This window comes from Ursus arctos, unplaced genomic scaffold (genome assembly GCF_023065955.2).
Source record: "Ursus arctos isolate Adak ecotype North America unplaced genomic scaffold, UrsArc2.0 scaffold_7, whole genome shotgun sequence".
In the NCBI taxonomy this organism is placed as follows: Eukaryota; Metazoa; Chordata; class Mammalia; order Carnivora; family Ursidae; genus Ursus; species Ursus arctos.
Genome location: NW_026623089.1, coordinates 33,427,113 through 33,451,013, shown reverse-complemented (window position 1 = coordinate 33,451,013; position 23,901 = coordinate 33,427,113). Strand labels below are relative to the sequence as shown.

The 23,901-nt window shown below is 41.8% G+C and overlaps 1 protein-coding gene across 5 annotated transcripts in view; it reads right to left on the bottom strand.

Annotated features, from left to right (window-relative positions):
- IDE (insulin degrading enzyme) overlaps positions 1 to 23,873 on the bottom strand; it is a 107,932-nt gene extending 84,059 nt beyond the window's left edge. For 2 of the 5 annotated variants that reach the window (XM_026481655.4, XM_026481656.4), the window contains exon 1: positions 23,672 to 23,873. In XM_026481655.4, the coding sequence (XP_026337440.1) occupies positions 23,672 to 23,769 (98 nt within the window). In that variant the 5' untranslated portion in view covers positions 23,770 to 23,873. Of the gene's footprint in view, positions 1 to 21,759; positions 21,875 to 23,128; positions 23,378 to 23,438; positions 23,464 to 23,671 lie in introns of those variants that run through there. The other 3 variants (XM_057308263.1, XM_057308261.1, XM_057308262.1) reach the window with 3 other exon arrangements.
- Between the last annotated feature and the right edge of the window lie 28 nt (positions 23,874 to 23,901).

Sequence of the window (23,901 nt, the reverse complement as noted above, 5' to 3'; positions counted from 1 at the left end):
TCACATCTCTCAGGGAAGCATATACCCATGGCTCTTCAGTTATATGGACCAGCATACCTCACTTATACACCAGCTAGATCATAAAGGTGTATATAAACTAAAATCTTGTCAATTAAATCTTATTTTCCTGTGATGAGATGCTTTGCTTTTCTTTGTTCCAGGCAGAATGTCCTCTGTTCTAACTCTGCATCCTCTGGAAAGAAGTTTACCAAGAAATAATGAACCTTATGGGGCGCCTGGGTGGCTCAGTCGTTAAGCGTCTGCCTTAGGCTCAGGGCGTGATCCCAGCGTTCTGGGATGGAGCCCCACGTCAGGCTCCTCCAGTGGGAGCCTGCTTCTTCCTCTCCCACTCCCCCTGCTTGTGTTCCCTCTCTCGCTGGCTGTCTCTCTCTGTCAAATAACTAAATAAAATCTTAAAAAAAAAAAAAAAGAAAAGAAAAGAAATAATGAACCTTAAATGAATAAGGGTGGTTACAATTTAAAGGACTCCTACAGGGGCACCTGGGTGGCTCAGCTGGTTAAGCATCTGACTCTTGATTTCAGGGCAGGTCATGATCTCAGTTGTGAGATAGAGCCCTGTGGCAGCTTCCTGCTCAGTGTGGAGTTGGCTTGAGATTCCCCCTCTCCCTCTGCCCCTCTCCCTGCGCTTGTGCGTGTGCATTCTCTCTCTCTGAAACAAAGAAAGTTTTAAAAATAAATAAAGAAATCCTACAGCAGCATCATTTCAGAGATAAGTGCTTTTGCAAATTTTTAGTTTTGGTGCATACATATCAATGGCTGTTCATTTCAAAAGTGACAAGATTAACATGGAACACTTTAGGGGGCTTTATGGAGGTTGAAACACATGAACAAAACCTCCATTTTATACCTCTTGCCACACAGTTACTGAACTACAGGTTTCTTACAGTTGTAGTTGGGGGACTGAGGGTTTCACACCTTCTTCCTTCTCCCACAGGTAGCCTTCGGGCTGTTAGAAAATTTAAGATGCCACAGTGTAAAACCAATACTAACAATTACTCTCATTTTTAAAGTATCCTATGCTTTATAAACTGCTCATTTAATTTTCCCATTCTCCCTAAGGGACAGGTCATAGCAGCTGTTGATGGTCATTCTCCTCAACCCCAGAAGAGGAAACAAAAGCTCAGTGATTAAGTGACTTGCCTAAGGGCATTTACACAATTGATTTGTGGCAGAGCTGGAACTATAGAGAAAGAGGAAGCGTGGGAAGGGGAGGAGCACAAGGTGTTACTTAAGGAAATCATATATGGCTTTTCTTCCTCAGCTCCCAGTTACCACCCCCAGAGCCCTTCCCTGACCCCATTCCCCTTACAATCCCAAATAACAAAAACAAGGAAACAAAAATTAAAATAGGTCAAAATAAATGCTCCAGTTCTTTTACTCCTTTCTCCCATAGGTAGTAGAAGGAGCCAGGAAGAATGCTTCTAATCTGCCAGAGTCCCTGGGCTGAGAACCATATTATCTCACGATACTTTGATAATTAAAAAAATAAAAAAGAAAACATATGGCAGGATTAAATGTATAGCAAGTTTAAAGAGGAAGAAGAGTGTGTACAATTATCTCATGCATGAAAGGGAATATGATGATAATCACTACATGGTAGGGCTATGGCTAATTTATTTTTCCCAAGCATACGGTAAGCCACATTAACAGATAAAAAGGAGAAAGATCACAATCATCTGGGTAGATGCAGAAAAAGTAACTAAATTCAACAATTTATTTTTTTTTAAGTCTGCAAACTAGAAATAGAAGGAAGAAAATTCCTTCATCTGAAAAATATCCACAAAAACTACAGCAATTATCATATTCAATGGTAAAATAATGCAGACACCCACAACCCCCTTCCCCACAAACAGGATGTCACTATCCTCTCTTCTATTCAACAATGGACTAATGATTCTGACCAGTCCAATTAATGCAAGAAAAAGAAAACACATAAACACGAGAAAGAAAGGGGAAAAGCAACTAACATTATTCTTGGGTGACATGACTACGTATGAAGGGATTTAGAGCAAGTCTCCCTAAAATGTGTCACTTTGGCATGTGGACTATTCTGAGCTGAAGGCAATCAAGACCCTGCAGGCTCAAGAGAAATTTTGGCCCATCCCATAACTACCTAGAAGACTCTAAATTGGGGGGTCTTCCCCAGAAGTAGAGTTATTACCAGAGATAAATTTTATCTGAGTGACTCATGCGTATGGGGGGCAAACACCTAGTTTTCAAACATCTGTTCCTCTTACTGCCCTGCGAACTGCCCTCCTCCTCTTTGAGGCCCCAGGCCTCAACCCACTCCTTAGCCTGGAATGGCATATATACTTCAATTTACCATTCTGTCTTTGAACCTCTCATCTGTGTATGGCTCCTACACATACAAAATTAAATTTGAATTTCTCCTATTAATCTGTCTCATGTCAATTTAATTCTTAGACCAGCCAGAAGAACCTTTGAAGGATAGAAGAAAATTTTTCCTCCCTAACATGTACACAGAAAACCCCAAGAATCTCTGACAACTTCCATTTCTGGATAGGATAATTATAGGTCATGGCAACCAAATTCAGCTTCAATAAACAGAAAAAGCCAGGATAAATTAGAAAATCACATTTTCAAAGATACTGGAGAGTTGTGGAAGAAATGAGGATTGGAGGAACTGCAAATCCCAGAGCTGGGAGAGCCCTCTGGGATGAGCTGATGATCATCACTTGTCTTCTTCTCTGGGGGTATTTGCTAATTTTGAACGCAGACTAAAGATCATACTCAGCCTAAGAAGAAGGACTCTACTCAGAGACGATAATCAAGGCTTTGGTGGGTGCATGAGCTTGGCGTGACAGTTAATCTCAAGATGCCCCAAATCCACAGCTGAGTTTTGTCACAGATTTTCCGAGCTATCAGTACATACCTACCAGAATGGCTAAAATGATAATGATGGAAAATACCAAGTGATACAGAACTTATAGAGGAACCGAAACTCTCATACATTGCTGGTGGGAATGCAAATTGGTGCAACCATTTTTTAAAAACTGGTAGTCCAGGGGCACCTGGGTGGCGCAGTCAGTTAAGTGTCCGACTCTTGGTTTTGGCTCAGGTCTGATCTCAGGGTCTTGAGATCAAGCCTGGCGTTGGGCTCCACACTCGTTGGGCTCCACATTCAGCACGGAGCCAACTTGGGTTTCTCCCTCCCTCTCCCTCTGCCCACACGGGCACGCTCCCTCTAAAATAAATAAATAAAATCTTTAAAAAAATGGCAGTCTATACTAAAGCTGACAATATGACATAACAATTCATACATTAGATATATACCTAAAATAAATGCATTTATATGTTCATAGCAATATGATTCACAATAGCCAAAACTAGAAATGATCAAATGTCCGTTAACAGTGAAAAGATAAGCTGTTATATAGTCACACAATGAAACAGTATACAACAGTGAACATGAAAAGCCTAGAACAAGGCACAATAAGGATGAATCTCATTAACATAAGGTTGGGTGAAAGAAGCTTTATGCAAAAATTAAATACTGTATCCTCCCATTTATAAAAAGTGCAAGAACAAGTAAAATCAAGCTAAGCCTTTTGTCAAGATAGTGGTTTCCCCTGGGGGCAGGGAGCAGTGATTAGAAGGAAGCATGAGGGAGGCTTCTGGGCACTGGTCACATGTTGTTTACGCAGGTATGTTCGGTTTGTGAAAATTCAATTAAAAGTTTTTTTAAAGTTTTTTAAAATATCAAACATAATAAAATAAAGGAGGAAGGAGATACATGAATTACTCGAGGCTAATTTATCATGCACAAAAAGTCATCTTGGAAATGGTGCCACATGGAAACTGAGAAGTAGCTAAACTAGGAAGGTTCACTAAGAAACAATGATAATTATCTAACCCTTCTCAAGTGTGTCTTGAGACAACTATTTCTGTTGATGTCATCTTGGCCAGAGGAAATAGGAGGCCCATATAAGTACAACATGAGTCAATTTAACTAAGTCAGTAATAAAGTATGATGTTAAATATTTTAACTCAAGTCTTTAGTCACTAAGTATGATATGAAAATTAGCTTTGGAGCAATTACTTACTTTAGACCCCAGTTAAGATTTAAAAATAAAACTTGATACTCCCAGCAACCAACCAAGAATGACAAGCAATAAATATAATCCAAACAAAAGCAAAATGATCAAACTTCAAATAAATTCTCCCCTCAACAATTTTCAACATTTACATCAAACAACTTCTAACACAGGATATGAATTAAACAGGTTCTTTATTTTAAAACAAAACAAAAAGAATACTATATAAAGTTAAAATTTCTTGGGGCACCTGGTGGCTCAGTGGGTTATATGTTAGACTCCTGGTTTCAGCTGGGTCATGATTTCATGGGTAGTGGGATTGAGCCCCACCTCGGATTCCAAGCTCAGCAGGGAGTCTGCTTGAAGATTCTCTCCCTCAGACCCTCCCCTCATCCATATGCACATGTGCACATGCTCTCTCTCTCTCAAACAAACAAATCTTTAAAAAAAAAGTTAAAATGTCTTCAAACTCAGAATTAACTGAACATGTGGGTCATCCTCCTCATAGATGCTCCATGATCCCAGAACAAACAGCAAGGACAGCTCAAAGATCACTGTCATGGTCTCTAAAGATTAATTCAGGGGCGCCTGGGTGGCACAGTCGTTAAGCGTCTGCCTTCGGCTCAGGGCGCCATTCCGGCATTCTGGGATCGAGCCCCACATCAGGCTTCTCCGCTAGGAGCCTGCTTCCTCCTCTCCCACTCCCCCTGCTTGTGTTCCCTCTCTCGCTGGCTGTCTCTCTCTGTCAAATAAATTAATTAAAAAAAAAAAAAACTTTAAAGATTAATTCAAATCACAAGGTAAGAAGTTATCAACCTGTACCTAATTCTCTCAAGACAGTCTTCCAAGAAAAGCAAACCATAAATACTCATTCTACACAGAGGGGTATACCTCCACTTGAGGGCTCAGTTCTAACCATGTGTACCCTGTGGTTCTGACAGAGAATTCTGCCCTCTTCAGATAATGCTAGATCACGAAGCTAGACCTCGACTCTGTCCTGAAATGATTTTCCATGATAGCACTGACCCACTCACCACTTCCAGCAAGTGCTCAGTAATTATATACCTTCACCTTTATGAAATGACCCCTTCACTGCCCAGATCTTAGATACTATTAGACTCTTCTGGTCAAACTGGGCTTTTGGGCCTCATCTAGTTTTTGCCAATCAAGAGTCATGTGAAGGGGCGCCTGGGTGGCTCAATCAGTTAAGCACCCAACTCGTGGTTTTGGCTCAGGTCATGATCTCATGAGTCATGACATCAAACCCCACGTCAGGCTCCATGTTCAGAGGGGAGTCTGCTTGGATTCTCTCCCCCTGCCCCTCTCCCCACTCACTCACACTCTCTCTAAAATGAATAAATAAATCTTCAAAAAAAAAAAAAAGTTATGTGAGGTGGGGGTGCCCAGGCGGCTCAGTCAATTGGGGTCTATGACTCTTGGTATAGGCTTGGGTCATGAAATCGAGCCCCACACTGGGCTCCATGCTCAGCAGGGAGTCTGCTTGAGATTCTCCCCCTCCCTCTCTCCCTCCTCTGAGGCCCTCCCTCAGACTCTCTCTCTAATAATAATAAAATTTTTTTTAAAAAAAAAGTCATGTGAAGTGTTCATATGAGTCTATTAAACTTGACAGAGGTCACTAAAATTCCATCACACTTGAGCAGCCTTCATAGCATTTCTACTGTAAAACAGGTATAAAACAAAAAAAACTTCATCAAGGCACAGTGTCTGGTACACAGTAGGCACTGACAAATGGTAACCTTATATTATAATCATCATTATTATGGTCCCATGGGGGTGATATGCAAACAGACCCACCTCAGTAACCACCATGTTATTACCAGCGTTCTTATTATATACGCATGCAAATTCCAGTTGTATGTTGTCATCTCTAGAGGCAAAAAACATTCACTAGACAGGCTGGTAATAGCATGGTATTTTATGAGACTATCAGAAAAACAGGTAAATAATTATCCCTTTATAATTGCTATAGGCAAGCGACTATTTATGTCAGTGGTTCTCAACAGGTGACAACTTTGCAGGATATTTAGCAATGTGTCACAACTGAACTGTCACAACCTAAGGGTGAAACTGGTAACTAGTGAATAGAGGTCAGGGATGCTATGCTGCTAACCATGCTGCAATGCATAGGACGGGCTCCACAACAAAGAATTATCCAGCCCGAAATGTCAACAGGGTCAAGGGTGGAAGACACACTAGTTTATAGTTCTGACTTTATCATCCAAAAATAATGGATGAGAACCACCGCAACCAATTCAATCCACTTAAAATAAAACCAGGAGATAGCCTCATCAAAACAAAGAAAGCTGGGTCACCTGGGTGGCTCAGTTGGTTAAGCATCCAACTCTTGATTCTGGCTCAGGTCATGATCCCAGAGTCCTGGGATCAAGTCCCCCATCAGGCTCCGTGCTCAGCGGGGAGCCTGCTTCTCCTTCTGCCTGCCACTCCCCCTGCTTGTGCTCTCTCTCTGACAAATAAATAAAATCTTAAAAAATACATATATACAAAATATATAAAGAAATTATATAACACCAAAAAAAACAAATAATCAATTTAAAAATGGGCAGAGAGGCTAAACAGACATTTTTCCAAAGGAGACATACAGATGAAAAGATTCTCAACATTACTAACCATCAAGGAAATGAAAATCAAAACCACAATGAGGGGGGTGCCTGGGTGGCTCAGTCGGTTAAGCATCTGACTTTGGCTCAGGTCATTATTCCAGAGTCCCAGGATAGAGCCCAATATTGGGCTCCCTGCTCAGTGGAGAGCCTGCTTCTCCCACACTCGAGCTCTCTCTCTCTCAAATAAATAAAATCTTAAAAAAAAAAAAAAAAAACAACCACAATGGGGGCACCTGGGTGGCACAGTCAGTTAAACACTGGCTCTTGATTTCAGCTCAAGTCATGATCTCAGGGTTGTGAGATCAAGCCCTGCTTGGACTCTGTGCTCAGCAGGGAGTCTGCTGGAGATTCTCTTTCTTCCTCTGCCCCTCCCCTACCGTCGCTCCCTCTCTAAATTAAAAATTAAAAAACCCACAAAGAGACAGCACCTCACATCTGTCAGAATGGCTAGAATCAAAAAGAATTAAGTGTTGGTGAGGATGTAGAGAAAAAGGAACCCTCATGCACTGTTTTTAGGAATGTAAATTGGTGCAGCCACTGTGGAAAACAGAATGGAAGTTTCCTCAAAAAATTAAACATAGAAATACCATATGATCCAGTAATTCCACTACTGGTTAGTTACCCAAAGAGAATAAAAAGATATACACGCCCACCCCACACCAAAAAAGATATAATCACTCCCATGTTCACTGCAGCATTATTTACAATAATCAAGTTACGGAAACAATCAAAATGTCCACTGATAAATGAATGGATAAAGAAGAGGTGGTGTGTGTGTGTGTGTGTGTGTGTGTGTGTGTGTGTGTGTGTGTAATAATGGACTATTACTCAACCATAAAAAAGAATGAGATTTTGCCATTTGCAACAACATGGATGGACCCAGAAGGTATTATGCTAAGTAAAAATAAGTCAGAGAAAGACAAATTCCATATGATTTCATTTATATGTGGGATCTAAAAACAAACAGCAGAAACAGACCCATAAATACAGAGAACTGATGACTGCCAGAGGGGAGGCATGTCGGGGGATGGGTAAAATGGGTGAAGGAGACCGGGAGATATAGACTTCCACCTATGAAATGAACAAGTCATGGAGATGAAAGGTACAGCACAGGGAATATAGTCAATGGTATAGCGCTGTGTTGTATGGTGACAGATGGTAGCTACGCTTGTGGTTAACTTAGCACTAGGTATAGACTTGTCCAATCACTATGTCGTATAACGGAAACTAATGTTAACATTGTGTGTAAACTATACTTAAAAAAATAGATGTGAGGGGCGCCTGGGTGGCTCAGTCGTTAAGCGTCTGCCTTCAGCTCAGGTCACAATCCCAGGGTCCTGGGATCGAGCCCCGCATCGGGCTCCCTGCTTGGCGGGAAGCCTGCTTCTCCCTCTCACACTCCCCTTGCTGTGTTCCCTCTCTCGCGGTCTCTGTCAAACAAAATCTTTTAAAAAAAAAAAACTAAAAAAAATAGATGTGAATAATCAAATGTTAAATTATGCTTATTATACTCTGTTTCAAAGTCTATAAAAATATCGATAATAAATTAAAAAACTTTACCTCAAACATTTAAAAAATGTAGAATATACAGCAAATAACTTTCACAGGACAAGGTTTCACTGACGTGAAATGCTTCATTTCTTTATAAGGCCAGGAGTAAGCTACTGCTTTACTCTAGAGCTGACTAAATCTAAAGATTTTTAATTCTACAAAAGTAACTATCAGGATATTTAAATGCACTCAATTCCATACTGCTTTAAGACAAATAAACATTTACTTTACTTATCTGATCATCTGTCTTCCCCACTAGAAGAATGGGGATTTTTGTCTCTGTTGTTTACTGTTATATCCACAGCACTTAAGTTAATGCTGACACATACTAGTTGTACAATAATTTTTACTTCTGATTTATAATTCATTAAAAATAGAAAAGCATTAAGTAGATCTTGGGGCGCCTGAGTGGCTCAGTCAGTTTGGCCTCTGCCTTCAGCTCAGATCATGATCCCAGGGATCTGGGATCAGGCCCTGCACGGAGCTCCCTGATAAATGGGGAGCCTGCTTCTCCCTCCCCCTCTGCTGCTCCCCCTCCTTGTGTGCGCTCTCTCTCAAATAAATAAATAAAATCTTTAAAAATAAATAAATAAATAAATAAATAGCAAATAAATAAATAAATAAAAGTAGATCTTGTGACACCAACCTGCAAACCTGGTATTAACCTCACAACTTTACTATTTAAGCTATCTTTCGTATCTATCTTTAACTCACAAGGACCAAACTTCCTCAATTAAAAATCCATTCCTGGGGCGCCTGGGTGGCTCAGTCGTTAAGCGTCTGCCTTTGGCTCAGGGCGTGATCCCGGAGTTCTGGGATCGAGCCCCATATCGGACTCCTCCACTGGGAGCCTGCTTCTTCCTCTCCCACTCCCCCTGCTTGTGTTCCCTCTCTCGCTGGCTGTCTCTCTGTCAAATAAATAAATAAAATCTTTAAAAAAAAAAAATCCATTCCTAATAAAACATGAATAAAATGAAAACTAATGCTAATAGTAACAGAACTAATCACAGTGGGATTTCCAAAGTGTTAAATAAAAACTATTTTCTGTGAAAACAAAAACAACACTAGAATCCAGTGGAAATGAGCCTTTGTAATGTAGAGCTCTTTTCCACCACACTGTCCTGTCCTTATGTCCGATCCCTTTTCAAACCACCTTAGTTCCTATGAATTACTCAGAAACACAAGAAATCTTTCAAACACACTCCTACCTCTAATTTCTTTATAAGAAAACACACACAAATACTATTTACTAGCTACACTGACAAACTGTGAGCAAAAACTAAATCGAGTTTATGACTAGGGCTCCCCCTACTTTCAGGAGCCCATGTCTCTGGACAAATTCATCCAACAAACGCTAAACTCCTACTATGTGCCAGACACTGTGCTAGGTGCCAGCGATACCATTATGGGGGATCCTTGCTCCTTCGGAGGTCCTGGCTCCAAATATAACTCTAGAGATCCTAAAATAGCCTGTAGAGTTGGGCAAAGAATCACCATGTTAACTGAGCTGAAACCCATTCTCCCTACTAGACCCTGGGAGCATTCCTAAAAAAATCCAGACCTTTTTTTCTTAGCTGCTGGTGTTAACAGCACAGAGAAAAATGGCAGAACTTAAACTAGAAGGATCCCTTCTTCAAATGAGGAAACTGAGGCCCAGAGTTTTAAGGATCACTTACCTTTTTTAATTCTTTTTAAGCAACTACCCTTTTAAATCAAGACCTATCTTGAACAAATCTTTATTTTTCCAATGCTACCCTCTTCACCTGTATCTTCACATCCACTTTCTCCAGGCCTTCCCTTAGGCATTATTCTCCTCTACTAGCTTCTTCCTCTTGGCCACCAGTACCAGTTTCCCTATTTCTCCTACCACACTTCTGCTCAACCCTGCTCTTTCCAGCTACTACCTAATTTCTCCAATTCAATACCAACATTTTTTTTAAAGTCACTCTGTAGGGCCCCATAAAACTTGGCTTCTATTCTTTCCCCTTTATTTGTAGGTTACCAGTGAAATGGTCTTTGGTCTTTTCCCAAGGCCCCCAGTCTGCTTAAAACCTCTCTGGATGGGGGCACCTAGGTGGCTCAGTCAGTTGGGCATCTGCCTTCAGCTCGGGTCATGATCTTCAGGTTCTGGGATTGAGCCCCAAGTCAGGCCCCCTGCCCAGTGGGGAGTCTGCTTCTCCCTCTCCCTTTCCTCCCCACCCCACCCCCATCCCACTCCTGCTCTCTCTGGCTATTTCTCTCTCAAATAAAATCTTTTTTTTTTAAGATTTTATTTATTTATGAAAGAGAGAGAGTACAAGCCAGGGGAGCAGAAGGCAGAGGGAGAAAGCAGACTCCCTGCTGAGCAAGAATGATGAAGGAGTTGATCCCAGGAGCCTGGGATCATGACCTGAGCCGAAGGCACATGCTTAACTGACTGAACCACCGAGGCGTCCCATAAATAAATAAAATCTTGAACAAAAACAAAAACAAAACAAACCTCTCTGGCTGGACACTTCTAACCATTCTACTTCTGATATCATCTTATGCCTCTCTAACCCTCAACGTCTCCAACTCTGTTTCCTCATCCCTAAATGTCAGCATTCCTCAGGGTGTAACTTGGGCCCTCTGTATCTCTATACAGATATTTCCCATATACCCACCCATCTCAGTGTCTTCAACCGTCATCTCTACACACAGCTATCTGATGTAGGAAATCAGCTCAGACCTTCTTATCAAGGTCCAGCCATATTTCAAATGCTTCAAACCCATTCACTATTCAGAAATAACTCCAGACTCAGTATCACCAGCTCACCATATACCATGCTTATCCCTTCCAAAACCTCCTTGTTCTGACTTCCCCATCTCTACTACAGATGCCAAGCTACCTCTAAGGAGGTGAATAATATAATGACCAACCCCTGAGGTTCTTAACTGAGTCCATCTGGATTCCTTCTGGCTAAGCCACTCACTAGTGTATCCTTGAGCAAGTTAACCTCTTTGAACCTCAATCTCCTTATCTGAAAAAAAGAAAAGAACCACAATACCTCTCTCACAGAATTACTGTGGCCATCAAACAACATATGGGAAGCTCCAAATATAAGGCAAAACACACAACAGGCATTCAATAAATATGAGCTACCGTATTTATTTAAATTTATTTAAAAAATAAATTGCTTATGGTTCACATTAACAGCAACATCAAGAGCCTCATAGCTGAGTCTACTTAGCCTTCACTGCAGCTTAGTCTTGTTCTAGGCTCTGGACCCATTTCCTACCCTTAAACAGTGGAAATTTTAGACACTCCTGTTCAGGACTCATCAACCAGGTTCTGATCTTTCAGATGAATTCTTTCCTTAACTACAATCTGCAGGCTGGATCACCATTTTGGTTCTGGGTATTTAAGGACTGCTCAGTCTTGTTCACTGCCCTGAGGGACCCTGAGTCACCTATCTTCCTGATGGTTAACATCTAGCTACAAGATGGTTAACAGTGCCTACAAGACTGCCCCACCACTGCACCTGACCAACCTGTTCTCTTGGCACGCCTTTAGAACACCAGCCCCCCACCAGCCAGGACCAACATCTCACCTAACTGAACTTTCTCCCACTGCCTGGAGGTGATCTCCCCACAACAGCCTTCCCTACCTTGGTGGCGGCCTTCCTAGCCAAGGCTCATCTCGGCACTAATCAAGAAGTCACTCAGGACCAAGACCTTAGGCCTCTGGGATTCCTCCATCTCCCCCCATATTGAATCAAAGCTGCTGAAATCTTTCACACACACCCTCTGCAGATACTCTCCTTTCCTTGTTATATGCACTTCTTCTTTATCCTTTGTCTCCGCCTGCATTTCAACTGTGCTTCCAAAAAACAGCCAGATTTATCAAAAACACAGTTTTCATATGTGACTGTACTGCTCAAAAGGTATCAGAGACTCTCCACTTCCTTTAGGATAAAATACTGTCCCTTGACTATATTGCGAATTGTCCTACTTCTGAGCTTTTGCTAACACTATTCCTTCTAAAATATCCTCTCTTCCCCTTCTCTGTTCACCCAAAGTTTTTATTTCCTTCAAAGACATTTGCTCAAACCCTATGCTCTCTGTGAAGCCCTCCCTGATATCTATGGTAGAAGAGCACTCCGAGCAGAGGGAAAGAAGTGAGAATAATCTAAGACTGAGTCCAGTAAATACACCAGTGTGACTAGAATGGGGTGAGAGTGATTACTTTGGAAACAAGATCAGAAAGGTGATGAGAGGCCACGTCCCACAGGGCGTTCCTGGCTATTATAAAGATTTTGTCTTTAAGTATGAGCAAAATGGGGATCAACCACAGGTTTTAAGCATTCACTGGTGAAGATACAGGACTTGGATTTCAAAAAGACGATGCTACCTGTGGTGACAAGAACAAGCTATACAGAGCGAGGCAGGTGCAGAAGCAAGGAAACTGATTAAGAGGCTACTACAGCATCTGGGTAAAAGAGTGTGATCAGAACCAGGGTGGTGGCAGGCAGAGTGGTCTGAAACTGGATGTATATGCTGATCGATGAGGGATATGAAAACAAGGAAGGAGTTAAGGACGACTCCAAGTTTTTAGCCTAAACAAGTGGAAGAATAGAGATGTTATTCACTGAGATGGGGGAGAAGATGGTGGGAGGAGCAGGTTTTGAACGGGGTAAGTTTAAGATATATATTGGTCATCCAAGGAAAATGATGAGTAGGAAGTTTATTACCTAAATCTGAAATTCAGGGGAGAGAGATACATTTGGGAACTACTGGAATACAGATCAGGTGGGTTTCACAAAACATTAGTGATGATAATTGCTCTGTAATTGCTCTGCCTCATATGGTAGCCATGAGCCACATGTGACGTGAAATGCAGCTAGGGTGACTGAAAAACTGAATTGTTAATTTTCATTAATTTACATTTAAATAAGCACATGTGCCTCATGGCTACATAGTGGACAAAGCATATATAAATAATATTTAAAGCAATGTGATTGAGGGGCATCTGGGTGGCACAGTCGTTAAGCGTCTGCCTTCAGCTCAGGGTATGATCCCAGCGTTCTGGGATCGGGCCCCGCATCAGGCTCCTCTGCTGGGAGCCTGCTTCTTCCTCTCCCACTCCCCATGCTTGTGTTCCCTCTCTCACTTGCTGTCTCTCTCTCTGTCAAATAAATAAATAAAATCTTTAAAAAAAAAAAAAGCAATGTGATTGAACGAGAACCCTAATCGAGTGTATGCAGAGAAGATTCCAAAGATTGGGTATTGGGACATGCCAACAACATGGGTTACTCGTGACAGGAGGAAAAAAAAAAATGAAACAACCCAAATCTCCATCAACAACAGAACAGAAAAATAATTCGTGGCATTTCACATAAACCTGCCATTCAGCAGTGAACGCATATATCTATGTGAATCTCAAAACAAGCTTAAATGAAAAAAAAGTAACTCAGAGAAGAAAATTTTCTACGAAGATCAAAAGCAGAAAAAACTAAAAAGTATACTGTTTAAGAATATATTCACTTTGGCTTTTTCTCCTCTTCACCACCATCCTGCTGTGTGTGGCTGACTGTTTCTCACCATGTCTTTTCACAAGACTTTCAGAATCGTGATTCCTGGCCAAGAAACAAAAGCAGAATCGTCCCACTTCCCAGTGAATTCTGATGAAAATTGGTAATAAACTCAGGTACAACTTCGAGAGGAGGCACGGAAGAAGAACCAAGCTGGGTCTGTAAGGCATCACACACCATGAGAAGACACACCTAACTGGCACACATATTTAAGCTGCATGAAGATCATGTGTTCCTATCCTATCACTCTTGTAAACATCCCTCCTACCAGGCCAACAGATATGTTTTATCAGGGAAATGATATTTCTGTTATTATGCCTCTACACTGGTAAGTTGGTTCAGTAATAAATGTGAGAACTTTCAGCTTAAAAAATATATATATAATCACTTCATCAAGAAACAAGAAAAGTCTCAAACACACAACCTTACACCTAAAGGAGCTGGAAAACAGCAAATAAAGCCTAAATCCAGCAGGACAAGAGAAATAATAAAGATTAGAGCAGAAATCAATGACATAGAAATCATAAAAACAAGGGCACCTGGGTGGCACAGCAGTTAAGCGTCTGCCTTCGGCTCAGGGCGTGATACCAGCGGTATGGGATCGAGCCCCACATCAGGCTCTTCCGCTATGAGCCTGCTTCTTCCTCTCCCACTCCCCCTGCTTGTGTTCCCTCCCTCTCTCGCTGGCTGTCTCTATCTCTGTAGAATAAATAAATAAAATCTTTAAAAAAAAAAGAAATCATAAAAACAGTAAAACAGATCAATGAAACTAGGAACTGGTTCTTTGAAAGAATTACTAAGATTGATAAACCCCTAGCCGGACTTATCAAAAAGAAAAGAGAAAGGACCCAAATAAATAAAACCATGAATGAAAGAGAAGACATCACAACTAACACTGAAGAAATACAATTATATGAGAATATTATGAGCAATTATATGTCAACAAACTAGGCAATCTGGAAGAAATGGATAAATTCCTAGAAACATATCAATGACCAAAACTGAACCAGGAAGAAATAGAAAACCTGAACAGACCCATAACCAGCAAAGAAATTGAATCAGTAACAGAAATCTCCCAACAAACAAGAGTCCAGGGCCCGAAGGCTTCCTAGGGGATTCTACTAAACATTTAAAGAAGAATTAATACCTATTCTTCTGAAATTGTTCCAAAAAATAGAAATAGAAGGAAAACTTGCAAGCTCATTCTATGAAGCCAGCATTACCTTGATTCCAAAACCAGACAAAGACGTCACTAAAAAGGAGAATTAGAGAGAAATATCCCTGATGAACATGGATGCAAAAATTCTCACCAAGATCCCAGCTAATAGGATCCAACAATACATTAAAGGATTATTCACCACAACCAAGTGGGACTTATTCCTGGGCTGCAAGGTTGGTTTGACAACTGCAAATCAATCAATGTGATATAGCACATTAATAAAAGAAAGGATACGAACCATATGATCCTCTCAATAGATGCAGAAAAAGCATTTGACAAAATACAGCATTGTTTCTTGATAAAAACTCTCTGCCATGCAGGGATAGAGGGAACAGACCTCAATATCATAAAAGCCACATATGAAAGACCTGCAGCAAATATCATCCTCAAAAAGGAAAAACAGAGCTTCTCCCTGAAGGTCAGGAACATGACAAGGATGTCCACTCTCACTACTGTTGTTCAACATAGTACTATAAGTCCTAGCCTCGGCAACCAGACAACAAAAAGAAATAAAAGGCATCCAAATCGGCAAAGAAGAAGTCAAACTTCCACTATTTGCAGACAACATGATACTCTATGTAGAAAACCTGAAAGACTCCACCAAAAAATTGCTAGACCTGATACAGGAATTCAGCCAAGTCTAAGGATATAAAATCAATGCACAGAAGTCAGTTGCATTTCTATACACTAACACTGAAGCAGAAGAAAGAGAAATCATGGAATCGATCCCATTTACAATTGTACCAAAAATCATAGGACACCTAGGTATAAACCTAACCAAAGAGATAAAGGATCTGGACCCTTAAACCTATAGAAAACTTATGAAAGAAATGGCGGAAGACACAAAGAAATGGGAAAACATCCTATGCTCATGGATTGGAAGAACAAATATCGTTAAAATGTCGATGCTACCCAAAGCAATCAACACATTCAATGCAATCCCTATCAAAATAATATCAGCATTTTTCACAGAACTGGAAAAATAATCCTAAAACCAGAAATGGACCCTCAACTCTACAGTCAACTCATTTTCGACAAAGCAGGAAAGAATATCCAATGGAAAACAGGCAGTTTCTTCAATAAATGGTGTTGGGAAAACTGGACAGCCACATGCAGAAGAATCAAACTGGACCCCTTTCTTACACCATACAGAAAAATAAATTCAAAATGGATGAAAGACCTAAATGTGAGACAGGAAACCATCAAAATCCTAGAGAATAACACAGGCAGCAACCTCTATGACCTCGGTGCAGCAACTTCTTGCTAGACATGGCAAAGGGAAACAAAAACAAAAATGAAGTACTGGGACGTCATCAGGATAAAAAGCTTCTGCACGGCAAAGGAAACAGTCAACAATACTAAAAGGCAACCTATGGAATGGGAGAAGATATTTGCAAATGACTTATTACGTAAAGGGCTAGCATCCAGAATCTATAAAGAACTTATCAAACTCAACACCCCAAAAATGAAAAATCCAGTCAAGAAATGGGCAGAAGACATGAGCAGACATTTCTCCAAAGACGACATACAAATTGTGAACAGAGACATGAAAAAATGCTCAACATCACTTGGCATCAGGGAAATACAAACCAAAACCACAATGAGATACCCCCTCACACAAGTCAGAATGGCTAAAATGAACAATTCAGGAAACAACAGATGTTGGTGAGGATGCGGAGAAACCCTTTTGCACTGTTGGTGGGAAGGCAAGCTGGTGCAGCCACTGTGGAAAACAGTATGGAGGTTCCTCAAAAAGTTAAAAGTAGAACTACCCTACAATCCAACAATTGCACTACTAGGTATTCATCCACAGGATACAAACATACTGATTCCAAGGGGCACATGCATCCCAATGTTTATAGCAGCAATGTCCACGATAGCCAAAATATGGAAAGAGCCCAGAAGTCCAACAACAGAAGAATGGATAAAGAAGATGTGGCATATATATACACAATGGAATATTACTCAGCCATCAAAAAGAATGAAATCTTGTCACTTGCAACAACATGGATAGAACTAGAAGGTATTATGCTAAGAAAAATAAGTCAGAGAAAGACAAATACCATTTGATTTCACTCATATGTACCATTTAAGAAACAAAACAGATGAACATAAGGGAAGGGAAAGAAAATTAAAATTAGATGAGAATAGAGAGGGAGGCAAATCATAAGCGACTTTTAACTCTAGGAAACAAACTGAGGTTACTGGAGGGGAGGTGGGTGGGGGGATGGGGTAACTGGGTGATAGACATTAAGGAGGGCTCTTGATGTAATGAGCACTGGGTATTATATGCAACTGATGAATCACTAAATTCTACCCCTGATACTAATAATACAGTATATGTTAACTAAATTGAATTTAAATTAAAAATTTAAAAATAAATAAAATAAAAACACTTTTATTTTCAGGAAAGAAAAAAAAGAATATATTCAGATTGATAAAGTATAAAGAAAATCAAGGCATTACTATCCAAATACAGGATAACACCACTTCTCTGTGGTGAACACAGAGAGCTTCAGAGTTACCCGAAATGTTCTATTTCCGGGGCACCTGGGTGGCTCAGTTGTTTAAGTGTTTTGTTTTGTTTTTTTTTAAAGATTTTATTTATTTATTTGACAGAGAGAGACAGCCAGCAAGAGAGGGAACACAAGCAGGGGGAGTAGGAGAGGAAGAAGCAGGCTCCCAGCAGAGGAGCCTGATGCAGGGCTCGATCCCATAATGCCAGGATCACGCCCTGAGCCGAAGGCAGACGCTTAACGACTAAGCCACCCAGGTGCCCCTAAGTGTCTGAATCTTGACCTCAGCTTAGGTCTTTACCTCAGGGTTGTGAGTTCAAGCCCCCCTACTTAAAAATAAAAAATAAAAAAAGCGAAATGTTCTATTTCCTAAACTGGGTGTTTGTTTTTCTTCTTTATCCCATATACTCTGCCATGTATGATATTTAGAGTAAAAAAAATATGAAGTAGTATATGGTTAAATGTCAAATGGATGTTTCAAAATCCCGAATAAATCTTTGTTTAGAAAAAGGAAACACAACTGTGTGACCCAAATAAGGTCTAAAAAAGAATGACAGATTTAGTCATAAAAGCAAAGACAGAGGGCATTTGAGAACTGGGAATGAACAGCTCAGATACAAGAGACAGGAAATGGGTGGGTATGACTAGAGAAGAGGAAAGTTAGTTAGAAAAGTTAGGCCAGGGCCAGCTTATGAGATGCTTAAATGCTGGGTCAAGAAGTTTGGACTTGATCTTTAAATAGTGCAGAACCATTGGTGGTTTCTAAGCAAGACAATGGCACGGGGAAAGTGGTATATTAGAATTAACCAGATGATAAGGATCAAGTAGTAGGGAGACAAGAGTCTGGAAAAATCAGTTACAGAGATGTATGTACCACTAATGTTTACTGCAGCATTGTTTCCAATAGCCAAGATATGGAAGCAACCCAAATGTCCATCCACAGACGAATGGATAAAGAAGATACATGAATATACAGACAATGGAATATTACTCAGCCATAAAAAATGAAATCTTGCCATAAGCAATAAAAGATGGATCTAGAGAGTATAATGCTAAGTGAAATAAGTCAATAAGAATAAGAAAGACAAATACCATATGATTTTACTCATGTGTGGAATTTAAGAAAAAAACAAAGGAAAAAAAAAGAGACAAATAAAAAACAGACTCTTAAATATACAGAACTGGTGGTTGCCAGAGGGGAGGACGGAGGAGAATGGGTGAAATAGGTGAAGGGGATTAAGAGTACATTTATCACCATGAGCACTGAGTAATGTACAGAATTGTTAAATCGGGGGCGCCTGGGTGGCACAGCGGTTAAGCGTCTGCCTTCAGCTCAGGGCGTGATCCCGGCGGTATGGGATCGAGCCCCACATCAGGCTCTTCCACTATGAGCCTGCTTCTTCCTCTCCTACTCCCCCTGCTTGTGTTCCCTCTCTCGCTGGCTGTCTCTATATCTGTCGAATAAATAAATAAAATCATTAAAAAAGAAAAAAAGAATTGTTAAATCGCTATATTGTACACTTCAAACTAATATAACACTATATGTTAATTACACTGGAGTTAAAATATACATACACACACACAAACAGAACATGTAGATGTGAGATGTCAGGGAAGATAATTATAGCCTAAACTAGGAGGATAATGGAAGATTAAGTTCACTTCAAGAAACTTTAGGATGAAAGACTCAAGAGTCTGGTCTTCAGAATAGGGCAAGAAAAAGAGATGCAAAGATTACTCCAATTTTGAAGTTAAACTGAGAAAATGATTAACACCAATATTTGCAAAACTAGGGAAATCAACAGAGAAAACTGGTTCTGAAAACAGACCATTCACTAATTCATGCAATAAACATGTCAGGCAGAGTGTGATACCTTCCCCTCAGGGAGCAGCTTGTGGGTCCCACCTTCTTTTTTTTAAAACAGTTACACATTTTTAATTGGCAGAGAGAAACTATATAGTTCTTTGCGTGGAATAAAAGCTTTTATAGCTTTTAATGCTACAACAATTTCTAAGTCCCACTTTTAAAAGAAAGAGTACTATAATAAAAATATTGAGCTGCTTTTCAAAATAAATTAAAAGAGGCAACAACACAAAAGTGGAGCTGTTTGGTAAAAGATCATAAGTACGAAGTGGATCTACTATTTGACTGAAAGCTCCTTGAGGACAGAATTTATCACTGACTCTTTGCATCCCCCCCAGTGCTGAGCGCACAACAGTGAGTGATCACTACAAAACAGATATTCAAATGATGGCTAAAGGAACACACAGAGAAGAGTGAGGGCTGACTCAAGAAAAACCATGTAGAAATGGCCTACCCAAGCCTCCATCCAGCATATCTAGAGGATCTACCCCTGTGAAAGTGTGTCAGCCCTGTCACCCTGATTGAAAGGTAGGCTGATTACCAGGGTACCTCTTTAGGAGATCTAAAATACTAATAGAAAAACAGAAAGGAGGGGTGCCTGGGTGGCTCAGTCATTAAGCATCTGCCTTCGGCTCAGGTCACAATTCCAGGGTCCTGGGATCGAGCCCCGCATCCGGCTCCCTGCTCAGCAGGAAGCCTGCTTCTCCCACTCCCACTCCGCCTGCTTGTGTTCCCTCTCTCGCTGTCTCTCTCTGTCAAATAAATAAATAAAATGTAAAAATCTTTAAAAAAAAAAAAAGAAAGAAAGAAAGAAAAGAAAAAGAAAAACAGAAAGGAAATCAATTCTTACGAAAACATATTGAAATTCTGCTCCCCACACTACTCCCTGGTATTATCCCCAACCCTAACCTTAAAGGCAGAAAAGCAGAATGTAATTTTTTACTGTGTATGGTTTGGGCTAATGCTAATTAAAGATACTCAAGGGCATCCTTTCCTTTTGGACCATTAAAAGATATTCTTCTGGTTAAACGTAATTTAAAAGCCTGGGGGCATCTGGCTGGCTTAGTCAGCAGAGCATGTGACTCTTAATTCTAGGGTCAGTAGTTCAAGCCCTATGGGGGGCACAGAGCTTGCTTACATGCATACATATATACATACATACATATATAAATAGTGATTGTACCATTAAAAAAAAAAGTAATTTAAAAGCCTGGATCTTAATAGTCCATTTGACATATCACTATTACCTACACCCACAGAACAGAAAAATGCAAAGTAGAGCTGCCTGCAAAGTGAGAGGACCAATGCACAGGTGTTTCAAGTAGTTGCCAGGGACTGGGCTATTACTTCTAGGTTCCCCCAACAGTACAGATAATTACACACAGTCCCAACTTACTCAATATGGCTAAATAGAGGACAATGAAGCTGTGAATAAATCTTATAGGAATGCTTTAAGACCATCTCTTTCTCAAAAGTTAGAACAGGAATGAATGCCTCAACACTGGCAAAGGCAGTATTACAGTTAAAAGCTCAGGCTCTGGCTCCAGATAGACATGGGTTAAATCCCAACTCTCCCAATAAATAGCCCTGTAACCACCTCTGTTACTACATCTCCTACTTTGGGACGCCTGGGTAGCTCAGCCGGTTCAGCACCTGCCTTCGGCTCAGGGTCATGATCCCAGGGTCCTGGGATCAAGTCCCGCGTCAGTCTCCCTGCTCAGTGGGGAGCCTGCTTCTCCCTCTCCCTGCAGCTCCCCCCACTCATTCTCACTCTCTCTGATAAATAAATAAAATCTTTAAAAAAAAAAATTACATCTCCCTACTTTGTACAGGATTACCTTCCTTAAGATTTAAATATGGGTACTTTCGGATGGTAGCTTTCCTTCCTATAACTATACCCTGATCCCTTTGATTGGACCTGTATTTTCCTTAATAGCCTCAATCACTAATTTTTTTTTTTTTAAGATTTTATTTTATTATGTGACAGAGACAGCCAGCGAGAGAGGGAACACAGCAGGGGGAATGGGAGAGGAAGAAGCAGGCTCCCAGCGGAGGAGCCCGATGTGGGGCTCGATCCCACAACGCCGGAATCACGTCCTGAGCCAAAGGCAGACGCTTAACGACTGTGCCACCCAGGTGCCCCATCAATCACTAATTTTTAATGTAGAGTTTTCTAGATAGTCAATCTCATTATCTTTGAATCTTCTTAATTTCCTTTGAGAACAACCTTAACTTGAAGCTCTGGCAGTTCAACAACCCATGCACTGAACTTCATCAGTGAAAGTGAAGACCAATGGGAAAAAAGCACAGAGAAAACTGGATTGTAGATAGAACATACAAACCTCTTTGTTGTATAAAATTGGTGCTTTCTTGAAAATCCCAAATTCTGGGACACCTGGCTGGCTCAGTCAGTAGAGCATTTGACTCTTGACATCAAGGCTGTGAGTCTGAGCTCCACAATGGGTGTAGAGATTACTTTAAAATAAAATATTTAATAAAAATAACATAAAATAAAATTCCAAATTCTGTACACTGGAGACAATATGGAGCTAAGCACAGCCTATTAGCAACAAACGAAGTACAAAAAAAATTCTGATCTGAAGGAGGCCCACAGAGGTACCCTGCCTATGCTCACCACACCCACTTCTTTATCTAAACTCAGGGATCTTTATCCACGTTGTTGTGGATTTTGCATAGAGTGGGAAAGAGGGAAAACAAGTTCTACAGATTTTCTCATTTGCATTTGGCCTTTTTAGCACCATTACTACTACCATCCTAGTTCAGTCAGGAAAGACTAAGTCCCAACCAATTTCTCTGCTTCAGATCTCTCCACTCCCTTACAACCTGTTAGCCACCAAACTAATTTCCTAAATTACCAGTTTCATTAGATCACTCCCCACCTCAAAAACTCTCAACAGCTCCCAATACTATTGCACTGGAAAAGCCCAACTAACATTCAAAGCCCAGGCTAGCATTATCCTACTTTTATAATACAAGATTTGTTTCCTCCTAATTCCCCCACAGAAATTCTCTAAGGCTCCAACTAGACTAATCTGCTCACTGTCCAGCCCCGACCACTGGATTACAACCACCACTGTCACCCTCCCACCCACTTTCTGCTTTTCCTTCAAAGGCCAGCCCAGACCTCCTCCTCTGTCTCTGCGCTAAATTGTGCACCCAAAGCACGCACTGCCCATACTGCCTATCTTCTGACCCTAGTCAAACACATCCTTTTTTGCTGGCTATACTCTCTTGGCATCTTAATCAGCTCAAACGAAGTCAAAGTTCCTTGGAAGACAGACCACATACTTACACAGAGGGTCTATCACAGTGCAATGCACTTTTCAGGTTCTAGATATTATTAAAACCAGAGGAGGGGTTCAAATGATACGTCTAAGACCATACTGCCCCTCTTTGCCAATTCCTCTCTATTCACAGTAAAGGGCATCAAGCGTTCACTACAAGGCTATGTATTTCCAGTATACACTGAGCAGCGAAGTGGAGAGAGCACGCCACCGGATGGCAAAAAAAAAAAAAATCCCGCGTCCCCATCCTGGTTTTTGCCACAAGCCCTGCAACTGGGAAATCACACAATCTCTCTGGGCCTCGGTTGTCTCAGGTGTAAAACAAGGGAGCTGCTTTGATGGTTCCCAAGCTATCTTTTGGCTCCCGAATTTCCCCGGACAGGAAACCCAACACTCGTCTACTCACTAAGGCGCAGGCAGGCAAACTTTTACGGTTCCCAAAGCAGGCATTTCCATATAGTAGTGGAAACTCCGTCCCCATGGAAAAAACGCAGGGCTGAGAGGAGGGTGAGAAGCGGTCTCCCTAGACTCGGATTCCTTTACCCCATGGCCAGGGGCAGTCGGACTCGGGTTTGCGGCCCCTCACGGGCAGACTCCCAGGAGACTGGCACCGCACGGCTCCCGGGAGCCGGCGGGGTCACTCCGTCAGCGCCCGCGCCCCCCGCACTGTGACACACGCCCCGTGACCCCGGGTCACAGTCCCCGTCCGCCCTCACCGGCCCGAGGGGCGCCCTCCTCTCCCGGCAAGGCCCCGCGCTCCCTCCCGGCCGGCCGCCCTTCCGGGCCCCGGGGCGGCCTCTGGGCGGGCGTCCGGGCCCCAGGCCGGCGGGACTGGAGGCGTGAGGGGCGGCGGCGGCGGCTTTAAGTGCTGAATCACCACTTTGCAACCCGAGCTCCAAACCACCGTGACCCGCGGGCCCCGAGGGCCCGGGCGCTCCGCTCCGCTTACCCACAGAAGCGCTCCGGGGACAGCAGGCGGGAGCCGAGAACCGAGCGGAAGGTGCTGGGCCGCGCGAAGTGCAGCAGCCACGCTAGCCGGTACCGCATACCCCAGCGCAGCCGCCGGGAGCACCGCGGACGCTTCCTTCTTGCGCCGGGAGCCGGCCCTGCCCACTGCGCATGCTCACTCCACCGCGCCGCGCCGCCTCCCGGGAGCCGCTGAGCGGCCAGCGCTCCGGG